General features: G+C 41.8%; 1 protein-coding gene across 5 annotated transcripts in view; it reads right to left on the bottom strand.

Annotated features, from left to right (window-relative positions):
* The window catches only part of TBC1D1 (TBC1 domain family member 1), a 223,444-nt gene that overhangs the window by 103,974 nt on the left and 102,442 nt on the right, over positions 1 to 17,028 (bottom strand). For all 5 annotated transcript variants that reach the window (XM_052641620.1, XM_052641622.1, XM_052641617.1 and 2 more), the window contains exons 3-7: positions 10,983 to 11,438; positions 8,996 to 9,085; positions 7,171 to 7,275; positions 6,528 to 6,660; positions 1,551 to 1,642 (exon numbers count right to left, since the gene is read on the bottom strand). In XM_052641620.1, coding sequence (XP_052497580.1) covers positions 1,551 to 1,642; positions 6,528 to 6,660; positions 7,171 to 7,275; positions 8,996 to 9,085; positions 10,983 to 11,438 — 876 coding nt within the window. The remainder of the gene's footprint in view (positions 1 to 1,550; positions 1,643 to 6,527; positions 6,661 to 7,170; positions 7,276 to 8,995; positions 9,086 to 10,982; positions 11,439 to 17,028) is intronic.

Here is a 17,028-nt window from a genome sequence, read left to right as displayed (position 1 = left end):
GGGGAAAGTTACACAGTGCTGTCTAAATGAAAAAGAAACCAAAGGCACAGTAGGGAAGGAAGGAATCTTCTATTGCTTGCTAAAGAGACTTGATGGCACTACAACAAAGTAAGCCAGCATCCGATGAAAAAGGCCCCAGCTCCCATCACAAACGCATTAACAATCAGAAGCAAATTGTCCATCCATTTAAGAATTCTAAGTACCAATCATATTAACTCTGTCTGAGAGTACTATGTACTTAGCACTCTAAAGATCCTTTAAGAAAATTAAGCAGTGTCTCGATTCAGAAGAACACAAGAAAATTTAAAAGCAACTAATAATTGTGAAACAACTGAGTCTGAGTGAACTCCAGGAGTTGGTGATGGACAGGGAGGCCTGGCGTGCTGCGATTCGTGGGGTTGCAAAGAATCGGACACGACTGAGTGACTGAACTGAACTGAATAATTGTGAAAATAACATTCTAAGCTATTTATAAAATTCAAACTCTTTCTAATTCTACTGCAGAAGACCAAGGAAAGGAGAACTGAGAACATGTGATTAAAAAGAGAAAGACAATTCTTCAATTTCTCACTCTTAACAGAAAACAGATCACGGGTCCTGTCTCTAGCCTTTCCCCAGTGAGGAGGAAGAGAACACTGACAACCCAGACTCAATGGCCTTCCTGCTTTGTTTGAAGACCCCTCTATGTGCAAAGCCCCTGCCTCTCTCATCACAAGAGACTTATGCTTTGTTCTGCTGTGATCGCCTCCCGAGAAAAAGTGCCAGGAAACCACAAAAAACGTCCTTTTGCAAAAGCAGACGTGACATTTTTGATGAGCTCATCAAAGATTCATAATGAACGGACTATAGGCATGCCAGCACATAGAACGTGGTCTCCCCGAGATACGTGCATCTAAATGCAAGGATGAGAGTGAGTTTCCAGGGTTAAAGCAGGAACCCAATGAGTTTGGGTTTTGTCCTATATTTTATGTTTAGATTTGATATACTATATAGTGTAGGCAACATTTAAATGTATTTTCAAAACTGAAAAAAAAAAAAAGAGCGAGGAGGGAAACTTATGTTCAACTTCATATACAAAATGTTATATCCTTAAGACTCCCACACTGAGGTCTGAAATCCCGAGTGGAACGGAGCTGACAGAAGTCTCTGGGGAGAGTAGTGCTCAGGGACCAAAGTCCAGGGTCCTTTGTCTCCCAGGCTGAGGCTCTTTCTACTTTATAATTTCCTTCCTCTCATTCCTTGAGAGAGCGCTCCCCTGGGTTTAGCAGTTTTCACATGAAAGCCAAGTTCTGATCAGTTCAGTTCAGTCGCTCAGTCGTGTCCGACTCTTTGCGACCCCATGAATCACAGCACGCTGAGTTCTGATAGGAGTCTGCAATACTGACCTTGCCCTTGTCCCGAGGCTGTTAAAGCTCAAACCAAGAGGAACTCAGGTCCACTCCCTCAGGGCTCTGGCTGGTCTGCTTCGATATTTTTTATGATAACATTCCACAGAGAAGCTGCCTTTCCTCTCCCCACCCCTTTCTGGAAATTAAAAACCAGTACCGTACCTGAACCTCCTCAAAAACAGTTGCTTGCTCCTGATTAGTTAATGTTGTCAGGTGCTTCTGGAGCTCTAGTTTGGTTTTGGAAGAATTCATTCCTATTAAGAAAAAAAAGAGACCTGAGAACACACACACGACGTAACAGTTAGGAGGTGGAGTTAACACCTTCCATTCTCACTCCCTCTCTTACGTGCTTTCCCACCCTCTTTAGGCATCGGAGGTTTTATGGAAATTCTAATCAATAACAATGTCAGTGATGAGGACACTGGCAACAAGTAACAGTTTTTGATTGAGCCCTCATGTGCTAGAGCCAACTTAAATGTCAGGTTTGTATCATTTCATTTTATACTAGAACCACCTGATGAAGAGGACCATTTTACAGTTAAGAAAACTGAGACCCAGAGAGCTCACAAGACTCCCGAAGTCCAACACACTGGACTCTACCTCAGCCTTGTGTGGTTCCAAATCATTTTTTTTCCTACCACTTGAAAGTGAAGTCGCTCAGTCGTGTCCGACTCTTTGCGACCCCATGGACTGCAGCCCTCCAGGCTCCTCCGTCCACGGGATTCTCCAGGCAAGAATACTGGAGTGGGTTTGCCGTTTCCTTCTCCAGGGTTGTTAAAACATCGCACACAACAGGAACACTGTCCACAGAAAATGATAAAACCTCATGAGTGTTTATATGTAAAGTAGACAATCTCCCTTAAGGGAAAACCACTACTGCCCCCTCTGAAAACTGACCAACATCCTCCTGCAGGTTAGGTTCTTTCACATAACAGTGATTCGTGTGGCAACAGCGTTCCTTTTACCACCACATGCTTATTAACAGTCTTATGACCACATAACTAACATTACAGAGGGTTCTGAGGGAAAGTCATTAAAATAAAGCTACCATTTTAGTGCCCATCAGAATCTGGTAATTCAGAAAGTTCCTTCTCCACACATATATGGCTCAGACCCTGCTCTGCCTTTCCCTGGGGGCCAAAGATAAACACTCATGTGAGATTTGGATGAAAGGATTTGCCAACCTATCATGGAAAAAAACTGCAATGACTCTTAGGGCTGCCCTGGTGGCTCAGAGGTTAAAGCGTCTGCCTGCAGTGCGGGAGACCTAGGTTCAATCCCTCGATCGGGAAGATTCCCAGGAGAAGGAAATGGCAACCCACTCCAGTATTCTTGCCTGGATTATCCCATGGACGGAGGAGCCTGATGGGCTTGCAAAGAGTTGGACATGACTGAGCGACTTCACTTTCACTTCACTGTCCCTATCCACTCGCCACCCCATTTCCTCCTGAGGGTGAGCCACTGCGCCAGGATCTATGCCAGATTTATCTACATAATGAGGATGGCCAGACGGGGCATCTCCAAAATGAAGAACAGGGACTTGGGAATCAGGCTTCTGTTGTACAGATGAGTTTGCTGAGGTCCAGAGAAGCCAGGCAACTGACAGGTCAGGAGGCCAATTAGCAGCCAAGCCTGTCCCAGAGCCAACACTCCCTGCTCTCCCTGCCACAGAAGGCAGGGGCCCCACCCCTTTCAGCAAGCTGTGGCAAGGCCACTGCCCCAGCTCAAACCACTGCAGCTTCTAGAAGTCCTTCCAGAGGTACTCCCCCACCACCTTTTTTTTGGCCAAGAAAACCCTAAACGGCCACCATAAAAATAAAAGCCAGTATTTTTTTTAATGACTGCTGTGCCACTTTACAGAACACTGCATAATCTCATCTAACCCTCAACATAATCCTGGAAGTAGGCACTATATACAGTAATCCCAAGGTCCATAGGTAAAGAAACTGAGGCACAATCAACTCAAATATTTTGTCCAGTGTCATGAGCTACGTAAGGGACAGAGTGAGAATCTGACCCACGTTGATCTGCCTCCAGAGACCGCTTCAGAACACTCCACTGCCTCCCTTTACCCACACACAGTCAAGTCACCTGACCCCGGTGACTTCAATACCAAAGTGAACTGCTCAGTGAAATAAGTCAAGCAGAAAAAGACAAGTACGGCAGATTTTCACTTATATGTGCAATCTAAAACACAAATAGACTTACAAAGAACCAGCTAGTGGCCGTAGGGCAGAGGGGAAGAGGGGAAGGGCAAAATAAGTGAAGGGGACTAAGGTGTATCAGCGGATTAAACTACCAGTTATAAAATAAATAAGTCACAGGGATGTGATGTATGGCAAAGGGAATGCAGTCAGTAATGTTATGATGACACTGTATGGTATAGAAGATATAAAAATACTGAATCACCATGTTGTACACAGACACTAATAATACTGGAAGCCAACTATTCTTCAATTTAAAAGAGAGAAGTGATTAAAGGTGCAGAAAGGACAGCTCAATTTGTCAGAGCACAGTTCATTCAGCTATTCCTCTGGCAAGCTGTCAGGTCACACCAGCCAGGGAAACAGCGATGCCTTCACTGCACTAACTACTTACAGGCTGAATCAAAACAGTGTTTACATTTACGAGCAAAATTAGCACTCAGAAGTCATTAAATAAAAATCCTCCCTGCATCTGGATGTCAATGATACCGTCCAAGCATCCTCTCGTGGACACACTTGTACTGTTTGATGAAACATTCACACATGGAGAAAAACCTCAAGAAGAGTTAGACTCATTATACATACTTCTAACAATCTCAGGTGAAATCATACAATACAGTCTACTCTTCATATTCAGCAGGTATGCAGAGATCCCTAGACAGTTCTATCCTTGTCTTCAGGAGCTCTCAATTCGTTAAGTCCTTTCTGCCCCATCTCAAATCAAAGCTGGTCCTCCAGGCCCCATGCCTGCTCTCCACTGTGCACCCTCTGTGGGGTTCTCAACACTTTCAGCCGCTCCTGGGGGTTTCTGCAGCAAGAAGGCAGCATTCCCCATGTGATGCCAAAGGTTTTACAGGCAAGAAGGGCAGCAAGTCAGTCTGCCTTCATGCTGGCCACCAGAAAAGGCTCTTATTAAAGGGAGCACGGATGAACAGTTTTGCTTTGCCGAAGGCAAATTTACTTGGAGAGCAAAAGGAAACCTCAGTTCAACTTTTTCTTTTTAGTGAGAGTGTAATTTATGCCAAGAATTCCCAAAATGCTTCTCTAAACTTTAAAATAAGCAAAATGCTATATAAATACTAGCAGTTGTAGAGAGTCCAAACACAGAATCTGTACAGCTGCCCCTCTCAATGGCACCCACAAGCACAGTCTATTTATTCTACTTTATGGATTCCAGAGCATATTAACTACATCAGTTGATTAAGAAAACAGTCTTTAAGTCTTTTTGTGGCCATGTCATTCATTGTTCCTCTCCACTGTTTATGATGTTCTTGGCCAGATCATAACTTCCTATTAGAGCCACTGTTATGGGTACATAAAATGAGCTTTAATAAACGATTTCATTCTACTTGGGGATTCCCTGGTAGCTCAGATGGTAAAGAATCTGCCTGCAATGCAGGAGAACCAGGTTGGATCCCTGGGTAGGGATGCAACCTAGCAAAATGTAAGAACCTGAAACTAACTGTCCATAAAATAATCAGTATCTCCCTTACTAAGGACGGCTCTAATAATGTGCCATTGATGCTTTAGAAATGCTTCCCATCATGTAGGCAAAATGTACCCTCGCCAGTCTTCTAATTGTGCTAGTTAATGGATGTTTTTACATTAGCATAGCTTTCTGCTTTGCTTGGATCTTATCCAGTAAAAGGATGAATTAAATGATAACTCCGAAACTACAGCAGCAAAATCCCTACCATAATTAAACTTTTCAGGTATAGCTCTCTGAAAGTTAAGTCAGACCAAAGAAAGATTTGTCAAGTGGAACTCTGGAACCCTTCCAGCTCCTGCAGGTCAGAATCTGCCTTATCTTCAAGGCCGAAGTCACTGCAGGCTTCTTAACAAGCTCATAGGGGACACTGCCGTCATCGTTTACCTTATCTTGACAACCACTAAGGAAAGAACTAGTGATGCTCAGATGGGATCTCTTGTTAAAGCACAACTTTTCTTGTTCCCAGATATATTTTGTATCATGTCAGCAAAAAGGAACAACTAGGAAAACATGGTTGAAAATGTTAATCATTTTGATCCATTTTAAACAGCACTGGAATGCCAGCAAATGAACCTTTGAAGACCTTAAGATGATGTCAATTTGTCTTTAAAAAGGGAAATCAGATACCACTTCACATCCATCAGGATGGTTATCATTCCCCAAGCCCCAGAAAGTAGGCTTGCTTATCCCTCAAATGTGCAGTAATCCCTTTTCCTTCCACAAAGTGGTGAGGATTAAATGGATGATAATACATGTTAAAGAAAACAGTACAGTGCCAGGCATATCTTAAGCATGGAAATCGTAACATTTATTGCAGTTTCTCCCCAAACCAAATTCCTAGAAAAACTTGGAGCAACACTTCCTGTGCTCTTTCTCACTGGCTCCTCAACTGGAACCTGCCCTCTGGCCATTCCTCACCATTAAAACTGCTCTGGAAGAAGCTATCATTGACCTTGTAATGGACTCTTTACGTGTCCAACTCTGCGACCCCACAGAATGCAGCCCACCAGGCTCCTCTGTCCATGGGATTTCCCAGGCAAGAATACTAGAGCAGGTTCCCATTTCCTTCTCCAGGGGATCTTTCCTACCCAGGGATCAAACCTGGGTTTCCTGCACTGCAGGAGAGCTGCAGTGAGCCACCAGGGAAGCCATGTAATCGGCTCACTCAGTGGTTAGTTCTTACCTCTCATCTTACTAGACCTCTCCGTGGCAGCCAACTGAACACTCACCCCACCATGATTAACAGCGCAACTGGTCTTGTGCCCTCTGTTCCCCTAACTCCTCCACTGTCTTCAGGGCCCCTCGAGGGGAGATGGTAGCACCTGATATACAGAAGACATCCATCTACGACCTCTGTAACTAACATCAGCCTCCGTGGGACAGAACCTTCCAACGAATTTGCCCAGGCCCCTGAACTCCTGCCCACCCCACCCCAACCAGGCTCACCCTCGATCCGCTCACAGAGCTTGTGCAGGCTCTGCAGGGGGCAGCCCTCACACAGCTGGGCTGGCGCCTTCGCTGTCTGCTGCACAGCAGCCACCGTGAAGGCCTGCTTCAAGGTCATCATGATCTCATCCACCTGATCAAAGAGGAGAGACCACAGAGAGCAGAAAGGCCATTTAAAATGATCTGGCAGAGATTTCAGGACTCTGTGGAAAGACCCAGTACTTAAGATTCTTCTGGACTGTTAGTCACAGGTTAATGGATAATAATCATTAAGAACCACTAGGCTTATACATAGTCTAGAAACACTACAAATGCTCAAAGTTTTTCAAGGAGATAAGGTAAAAACTAGATGCAAATTAAATACTGAAAGAAAACCAACTCTTCTGATCAAAAGTCCAAAATGACTTTTGAAAGATGCTAAAGCAGAGGGTGAAAGTGAGCAGGCCTTTAAGCATGATGAACATTGAAAATGTGCACCCAAGCCAGTCTCAAGTGTATATTAGCTGGTTATTAGTCATAAAAGTATAATTAAAACCAAATAATTTGTCAGTGAAGCCATATAGTTTTGCTATAAAGAAATCAGCGAGGCTGACATCCCGTGTAGATGAGATTTCAAGGTTAAGAAGAGCCTCTTCTCACTTACCAGAGCTTCATTTGTGCACTGAAACACGTAACAGACGAAATGAAAGCCTCCACCTCCGGAAGACTCACGGCAGATGAACCCAAAGTGGTCCACATGTCTAATACCCTGTGGAAGGCAGGGACAAGATCAAGAATGGTAAGCTATACCCAGAGGAGGCACCACTGTCACACGCGCGGCTGAAGACTCACACGGCACGGTTTTAAAGGACACTGTGAAATTACTGTTTTCAAAGATGTTTTAAATATCTAAAAACATCTCTCAAATATGAAGTTCTACTAAAATGTTACTCCTCTGACTATCCCCACAATAAGAGAAGCAGGATCTGAAAACCAGAGCTTTCATCCTCATTTTCATAGTGAGACGAAGTGGAGAAAAGCTGACACATAAAAATGAGAACTTTTCTTAAGTATTAAGGAATAAGTAGATGAGAGAGTAACAAAGAAACACAACTGTACACACACACAAGCAAACACACGTAGACACAAACATTAAAGGAAAGGTTTTAAAATTTTTGTACTCCTAAAATAACAAACAAGTAAATCCTGAAGTAAACTGGTAGAAAGAATGAGTCAAAAGTTATACACACAAAGAACAGAGATACTTTCAAGCATAAGACATTAAGGCCAAAGCTGTACCACAGTTTCCTAAGAGCTCTTTTTAATAAATATTAATATGTATACTTGTTTTGAAAGTATCAGCTAAGAACCACCTTAATACAGATAAGACATCATCCATAAATATTAACCTACAGCATCTCCTAAAAGCACCAGCATGCAAAGTGTCGACAGCTTGAAGGGCAGGTGATCATGTAAATTTGTAAACATCCTTAAGGAAATAATAAAACTACCATATGAAAAAGCAAATATTTAGTATTACCATTTCAACAGAAATACAAGCAAATCAAGATAAAATGTCTACGGAGAATCTCACTTTCAGGTCAAATATTTCCCAATAAACGAGCAATCACTGACACATCCTGGCATTGCCATCAATGTTCTCCAACGGCAAGTTAAGCATATGCAAGAGGTTACTCCAAAGGAGAATATGATTTGGAAAAAGCATTTTCTTTGTAAACGGTTCTCTAGTCGATCTTAAGCATGAACGTCGTTTTCACCTTTGGGGGAAAAAATTCCCTATTGAATCATTACATAGATCACATTATAAATCAACAATGAGAGTTTCATTATATCATTAATTTTGAGAAAATGAAAATGAGAAAATGATTTCAGACTTTTTAAAACTACCCAAACAGTAACCCATTTTTGCTAGGAAGATTCTGAGTAAAGTTGTCATAGCTCATTATAACTGACAGATTCTCCAAATCTCTCTATGAAACACACCCAGGAGATTTTCAGGAAAGAATTCAAGTAGACACTGTACTCTAAGGAAAACATCCTCAAAGGTACTCATTATTTATTATATTTTAAGGAAGAGAAATAATGATCTTGGTATCCCAAAAGTCATGAATTTTTAGAAAGTAAAAATAAGTACTTTAAAAAATATATTAGTGTGTATGAGTATATATATAAATATGCATATAGATACACACACATGCACATACACCTGAAAATCAGGACTGCCAATGACTGAGAAAAAAAAGAAAAGGAAACGTACTTTCTCCAGTAAGTTATGGTTGCTAAAAGCAAAATTTTTAACGTCCAAGTTATATTTTGCCTTAATATACAAAAGGAAATGCAAGATCACAAACCCAGCACTTAGAAAGCATACATCTTGTGACCTTAGCCACTTCGGTTGAATGACAAACAGTAAAATAATTCATTAAAAAATTCAACTGCAGTTGAGCTGATAACCCATGTCCATTTACCTGAGAGCAAAAGGATATCTCCTTAAAATTTTTCTGCAACGCTATTTTTTTGGTGTCAGGACTGATGAGGTAAACTTCAGATTGACCAATCTTAAAAGACAAAGAAAGAAAGAAACTAGCTTTGCATGAACACTGAATTCAGATTTATTATACAAACTTTCTCATTTCATGACCTAGGAAAATAAAGAATCAATGGCTCAAGCTCCTGTTTAACAGTGACCATATCATGTAGAAGACCACTTCCAGGGCACACTCTACTCTACAGGCTTTGGGTAGGAGACACCCGTCAAGGTGTTCACCTTCGTCAGGCAGCTGTCTTGAGATGAAAGGACCAAATACCTCAAAGTCAGTCACAAAGCCTCAGGTTCCCACAGCTCCCCTTTGTAAGAAAGAGAGGTTTTCTACATAAGCAACTCTCCAAGGATACAGGAGCTTCTCTTTTAAAATTTCCAGGACACTTTCTAATGATCAGAAAAATCTTAAATTATTGTTAAAAATCTACCATTTGTTGAGTACATACTGTGTTAGGTACTCACTCTTGCTTATCTGACTTCCTAAAAAAGTTAACAGTGAGAGCACAAACTAACACTGTCTTACAGACGAGGGTCAGCCTAACCGATCTCCGTTAGGACAGAGGACTGTCGCAATAACCACATAGTTAACTGTGCAGCTTCCCTCCTTCCCCTGCTGTTCCCTGAACCCAGGATGCTCCTCTAGCTGGCCACAGTGACACTTCTGCTCAGTGAAAATCACTGCCTTCAGAAAGCCCTGATTCCCCAGAAGCCCTCACAGCCTCCTTTGCAGCATTTATCACAATTTTAGTGAGACAATTACTCATACAATCAGTTGTCAGCCTCTCCCTGGAATTTAAATTTCACGTGGGCAGAGATCATGCCTGTCCTGTTCATTGCTATATTTCTAGCATGCTGCAAGGGACCCTGTAGATAGCATTTACGCAATAAATACTTGAAAATAAACGTACTAAGCAGCTTTCCCAATGATACCAAGAGGTTTTGGTGGTTTTTTTTTTTAATACAGACCACACATTACACCACCAGTCTGACTGCCAACGTAGCACTCTTTTCAGTATATTAGGTCAACCATGAAAAGAGGAAGAAATAGGCCCTCTGACACTCCATCTCGATTTCGACCCTGTATATCTCCACAGCCAGCTTCCTCATCACTTGGCCCGGAGTTAGGCATGTAAACGTTATATTTAAGCACACCTTCCTCTCTCCCTAGACTCTCAGTCAGCCTTAGGCCAAAGAAGAGACAGAGGCGACTAAGAACAATCTCTTTCCCATACTGTAGAGGCCAACTCACTAGGAAGCCAGCTGAGTCTTATCAGTTCAGACCCAGAGAACTCCTAGGACAGCAACCTTTCCAGAACAGCTGGGATCAGCCCAGACCAAGGAGCCTCAACTGCCAGGGACAGCCTTCTGCCCATGCCTTTTCTGGCATTTGGCTCACTGTCAGTTTATCAAACCATTTCTAGAAAAAAGTAAGCAGCTGGCTAAACTGATACTGTAGCTTGGGTATCAATTTCAAATTACCCCCAATTACCCAGGTGACAAAGTGTAAGTAGCTTAACAAATTTATAAAAACAGTAAAGGGGTATTTTCCAAAAAATTTTTGCTGAAATATATTACTTGAAATATGTTTAAAAAAAAAAAAAAAACCCTTTTGGAGCCTCTTTTACACACATTAATTGATTGTTCCACATTGAAAAGATGTCTTCACCATCATGTGGGAGGCAGATAAAAATCATACAGGATGTAAGATAGATTCTGTTTGTTACCCCCTAATGGGGGTAATGGGGACTAAACAAGGATTCTATCCTGACAAAAGAATTATTCAGAATAAAAATATATGGATTCACACATAAATCCAAAAGCAATTCACAGATAATCTTCGTTCGACTAAGCAGATTTTCTTTTGAACACACAGACCAGACTGGGGATGTGCAGGTGGCTTGATAATATTTTACCGTGAAGAGCATAGTTCGATTTTCCTCAATATCTGTCGGCTGCACAATATTGTGTCCACTAATCAGGTGGTTCTCGATGTCGCTCTCCTCAAAGGAGCTGAAGAAACTACTACTCCGCAGGCCTGCATCCTGAAACTCCTTTCGGAAGGCCAAGGAGCGCAGCCCGGGCTGCGAGAAGGACTTGCGCATCGGCCGCGGGCCCCGCTCCCCATCCCCCGGTGGCTGCGGTGCAGACCGGAACTGATCCGAGGAGAAGCCGCCGCTCACGTGACTGAAGCCTTCGATGCACTCATCGATCAGGGCGGGTGGAGCCTTCCTGTGCGCCACGGCCACGCGGCCGCAGAACAGCACCTCGAACTTCTTGGCGAATGTGTCATCGAACTCCGAAGGGCAGCGGAGCTCCTCCTGGCGGGCGATCTTCCCAGCCTGCCGGATGGAACTGATGATCTCAGGCACCTGCGGGGAAAGGAAGGAATGTCATTTGGAACCTGCTGTGGTTGGGCTTCCCTGGTAGCTCAGCTGGAAAAGAATCCGCCTGTAATGCAGGAGACCCGGTTCGATCCCTGGGTTGGGCAAATACCCGGGAGAAGGAAATGGCTACCCACTCCAGTATTCTTGCCTGGAGAATCCCATGGACAGAAGAGCCTGGCAGGCTGCACACATACGTGGGGTAGCAAAGAGTCGGACAGGATTGAGTGACTAAGCCCAGCCCAGCACAGTGGTTGGGACGCACAGGGCCCGCGTCCACAGGAGCCACGTCATGCTGCCCACATCCATACACTGCGTATTTCATCACATGGGGCCAAAGGAAAAGCCCACAGAGTTCCGGACCAGGAGAGGGAAAGGCACAACTTTCACAGAGAGGAAAAGGAGAGCAGTATTTATTAAGCATCCATTACATGCTGGGGATATACTAGGGGATTCATGTGCCTGCAAGCTTAAGTGGTAAGTCCACAGACACAGCAAGTTAAATCCAGGCCGGTCCCCCCACTCCAGAGCCAAAGGTCTTCTCTGAGAAGCTGTCACTATCCCTTCAAAAGGTCTGTCACCAAAACAGTATGCAGTTATTCTAGATTTCATGGCAGTACATCGTGGCAGTGCATCAAGTCTTCTAAAATAAAAGACAGGATGAGGATAACAAGACCGAAATTACCTTACACAACCTTTCTTCTAATCATAACATCATTATTTTCTCTAGTGACAACTGACAATTTATTCCTCAGTTTTATATTCCCTAAGAGTTGAACAGTATTGACTACACAGCTAGGTGGTTTTAATCAAGGAATAAGCAACCCATGACAGTATCATTATCAAGGCAACACACTGTGGCTTCTTTCCACTGAACTTCTAAAGCCTTTGGTTCCTAATGTAGTCATGATCAAGAGAATGAACAAAAGAGTCTCATGTACTATTGTCAGGCCAACTGCTATACCCTCTCATCATTAGCTTCTGACGAGATCCTTCAAAGAAGCCACAGAAAGAGACGAGTCCTCCACAGAATGAATAAGCATGTGTCCAATCATCTGGAAGACATATGGCCACAGCACTAACACAAGGCAGGCGTGAATGCATTTTCATAAGGAAAGCCTAGCTTTTGACATGACCTATTAAATAACACCCAAAGCCATTTTTTCCTTTTCTCTTTCTAAGAAAATCCAAAAGAACACCCAATACCCATAGGCCCACTGTCTTTTTAACAACATTACAGAAGGAGAAGAAAACCAAACCCTTTTCAATTTAGGTCAAAGATCAATGTACACAGTAAAGGGAGGTGGTTACAGTAGATCTGAAAAAACTTATTTTCTGTGTTCATAACATAATCCCCAAAGACCCAACTCAAAAGACTTTTCTCTGTGATTTCATATCATGCACACCTTAAAGACAATCTCTACTGAAAAGATTAAGATATATCCTTTCAAGGTACTTTATCATACAAAAAGTCAAAACATCTTTAGACATATTTTATATTTAAAAAAATTAATTCCTGGAGCAAAGGCCTAAATGACACTGAGGAAGCCAGAATTTCAACGTCAAGCATCGACATGCACTGAGTATTGCAGAGCTTGGGCTGTGGCTCATTCCTCTACATACAAATAATTACACAAATACAAATAATAATTATACAAATAATCTTGCAAAGGCCTAAAAGTTATTCATAAATATAAAAGACAGGACAGAAAGAAGAAAGAAGTAGAAAGTCTAGATTTCATTCACACATTTGCCAAACAGTCACTACAGGACCTTGGCAAAAACAGCCTCAGTTTTTCTCTCTTGGGGGGAAAAAAATTCTTAAAAGATTTTAACAGGTAAAAGTTGTTTCTGTGAGCATAAAGAATAATGACTCTTTCAAAAAAGCAAAACAGTTCATGCAAATAAGAAATGCTTTTCTAAGCAAATGGGTAAAATTATTTTATCAGGAGTCATTTGAATCTTCCTAATTACTAACCCCACTCTCTGAACAGGAAATTCAAAGCTTACTCAGTCTTTTGAGGCTTCTTACAATACCCGACATTTCTATATGCTGGGTCTTCCCACTGCATCTGAAGTGAGTAATGGTGTCTTTCATTACATATCAAAGGGGAGAGAAAATGTGTGAAGTCATATGAATTTATGGTGACTCGGTAATAAAGTACAAACACAAGTAAGACACGAATTAGAGAACTTGCTTTTTCTGTCTCTTCACAAGGTCAGAAGAGGCTAAAGAGTATATGGGTCCTAGGCAGACAGAGTTGTGCTGTGGTCCTTTTCCCAGCCACCAATCTTTTTCCTATCCTTTAATCAGAATCTTCAAAAGATAATGCTTTAGTCAAAAACCAGTGCCTCCCTCCCCCTGAGCTGGTAAGCTGTGTGAATATGGGTGTAAAGGAGATAATAGGGCTTAGAAAAATCTCAGGAATCCTGACAAGAATATAACAATTTCAAAATATTTGAAGGCATATTACCAAACACACTTTCAACAATAAAGTGTAAACAGTTTAAAATCCAACATTTTAAAAACATTTCTGTAAGTCATTCAGGTATACTAAGAGACTAAATAAAAAATGGGCTCCACTTATGTCTGAAGTAAAGTGAAGTGAAAGTCAGTCTCCGATTCTTTGTGACCCCATGGACTATATAGTCCTTGGAATTCTCTAGGCCAGAATACTGGAGTGGGCAGCCTTTCCCTTCTCCAGGGGATTGTCCCAAACCAGGGATCAAACCCAGGTGTCCTGCATTGCAGGCAGATTCTTTACCAGCTGAGCCACAAGGGAAGCCCCCATTTATGTCTAATTTTGCAAAACTTTGATAGTTTAGTTCTCTTTACCAGAACAGACCTGGATACTGCTTTTTGAAAAATGAAGGCCTAAGACAAACCAACAGCTAACGTCATACGCAACAGTGAAAAGCTGAAAGTATTAACTCTAAGATCAGGAACAAGATAAGGATACCCACTCTCACCACTTTCATTCAACATAGTTTTAGAAGGCCTAGCCAAAGCAAGCAAAGAAAAAGAAAATAAAAAGGAATCCAAACCAGAAAAGAAGAACACTGTCACTGTTTGCAGATGACATAATACCATACATAGAAAATCCTAAAGATGGTACTGGAAAACTACTAGAGCTCATTAATGCTCTAGTAGAAATCCATAAAGTTTCAGGTTACAAAGTTAATACACAGAAATCTGTTGCATCTCTATACACTAACAACAAAATACCAGAAAAAGAAATTAAAGAAACAATTCCATTTACCATTGAATCAAAAAAAAAAAAAAAATACTGAGAAATAAACGTACCTACGGTGGCAAAAACCTGTACTCCATAAACTTTAAGACACTGATGAAAGAAACTGAAGACAACGCAGACAGGTGGAAAGATATACTGTTACTGGACGGGAAGAATCAATATAGTTAAAATGATTATATGACCCAAGGCAATCTACAGATGCAATTCAATCCCTATCAAACTACTAATGACATTTTCACAGAGTAGAATAATTATATATATAATCACATTAATACAAATACATATATATATATGTATATATATATATAATGGAATACCACTCAGCCATAAAAAAGAATGAAAGTTTACTATCTGCAGTAACATGGATGGACTTGGAGGGCATTATGCTAAGTGAAAGAAAACAGAGAAATCACTTATATGTGTGTGACATCAATTTTATGTGAAGTTTAATAAAATGGGGATTTCCTGGTGACTCAGTTGGTAAAGAATCCTGCAATGCAGGAGACCCGGTTCAATCCCTGGGTGGGGAAGATCCCCTGGAGGAGGGAATGGCAACCCACTCCAGTGTTCTTGCCTGGAGAATCCCACAGACAGAGGAGTCTGGCAGGCTGTGTCCACGGGGTCGCAAGAGTCAGACACGACTGAGCACACACACACAAAATACAACACACTAGTAAATATTAAAAAAACCAAAAACCAGGCAGATCCACAGATATAGAGAACAAGCTAGCAGTTACCAGTGAGGAGTGGGGAAAGGAGTAGTAAAGGTAGGAGAGAATGGGCGTAAGATGGACTCAAAAATGTACTGTGCAACACAGGGAATATAGCCTACATTTTGTAATAACTGTAAATGGAAAGTAGTCTTTTAAAATTGCATAATTTTTTTTTAAAAATGAAGGCGTCATGTCCCACTTATGATGAAATCCTGAATTCTCTATTCTTTATAACTCTGTCCTGGACTCACCTACACTATTACTTGTAACATAAGGGAAGTGGGTCATTTATTTCATTTTATTTCCAAATGTCATCCTAGGTTTAGCTGGATGCCAAGAGGCAGGGATTCAGAAGTGTGAGATGAACACAAGATAGCCCTGCCTGAGAAGGGAGTGGGGCCTGGAGGAAGGTCTGGTTAGAATCTTTACAGTAACTGAGATGGGGTCTGCTGGGAACCTGAACTAAGCAGCAAGCACCGCAAGAGAAAAAAAGGCTGCAGGAAAGATTCTGGAAGACAGACTCACAAGACCTGGTGACTACCTGGATGGGGGAGTTGGGGGCATGGGAGAATGCACGGGACTCACAGATGATCTGGCTTAGGCTTCTTCGTTCAGGAATTCAGAAGCAGCAGGTCTGGGGAGAGATTACAGTGAGCTCCCCTCCTGTCCATGATGAGTACGACCAGAAGGACTTGAAAGTAAAGACATGTGGTGGGCAGCTGGACAAGCCAGCCTGCAGTCCAAGACAGGAGATCTCAACTGGACATCAACAGCCCACGTATACAGACGGGAGGTGGCTGATGCCCTGGCAACAGGAAAAGGGAAAGTAAAGGAAGTGAGCCAAGATGGGATGTTAGGATACACCAACATTTCAGGTATAAAGGAGCTGAGGGATCACAGCAGAGAAGCAGGAGGGCAGGAAAGCAGGAAAATGCCAGAGGTGGCGAGGGAAACAAGCACTCCTTCTTGGGGTGTGGGGCGGGGGCGCTGAGTGAGAATAAACAGTCTGCTGGAGTTGCCAGCTTGTGTAAAACATAAAGCAGGGATGCCCACAATGACCCTCCAAAACAAGCGAGCAACGGAAAAATGTCTCACGGTGAAACCTTTAGTCTATGAGAACGTATGCTTCAAGTTACAATATTTACTGCAAATACACAGACACTTTAAGGGCAAATACGCTGAGGTCAGTAATGTTTATTCCCACTGATATGATCTGGGTACTTTTAATAAAAATCTTTTTTTAGTCACAGCAATAATATCTACGTCATTTCTGACTGCAGATAAAGTAAATCAAAACTAATGGCAGCAAAAACAAGAATCTGAAAAGCATTTTGCTGAGATAAATTCATAAGGATTTCAGATTTGGTTTTCTTTCTTTTAACAATGGGCATCGCAATAAAAATGTTAACTGAAATGAATTGCCAATAATGAAGAAACAAATTCTGTTTTAAACATATAAAAAATTTATTGAACTACTCTTCTGTCAACCTATTTGAGTTTATGCTAAAGGTCATTTTTACGTCTGCACTTCTTTCACAGCCAAAATAAGTTTCTTTTGAATTCACATACTAATAAATGCGCAGTACAATATGAAGTTTCTGTAGCAGGCTT

The sequence above is a fragment of the Budorcas taxicolor genome, chromosome 6, assembly GCF_023091745.1.
Source record: "Budorcas taxicolor isolate Tak-1 chromosome 6, Takin1.1, whole genome shotgun sequence".
Lineage (NCBI taxonomy): Eukaryota > Metazoa > Chordata > Mammalia > Artiodactyla > Bovidae > Budorcas > Budorcas taxicolor.
Note: the sequence above shows the minus strand (reverse complement) of the source record. Positions and strands in the feature narration are given on the sequence as shown.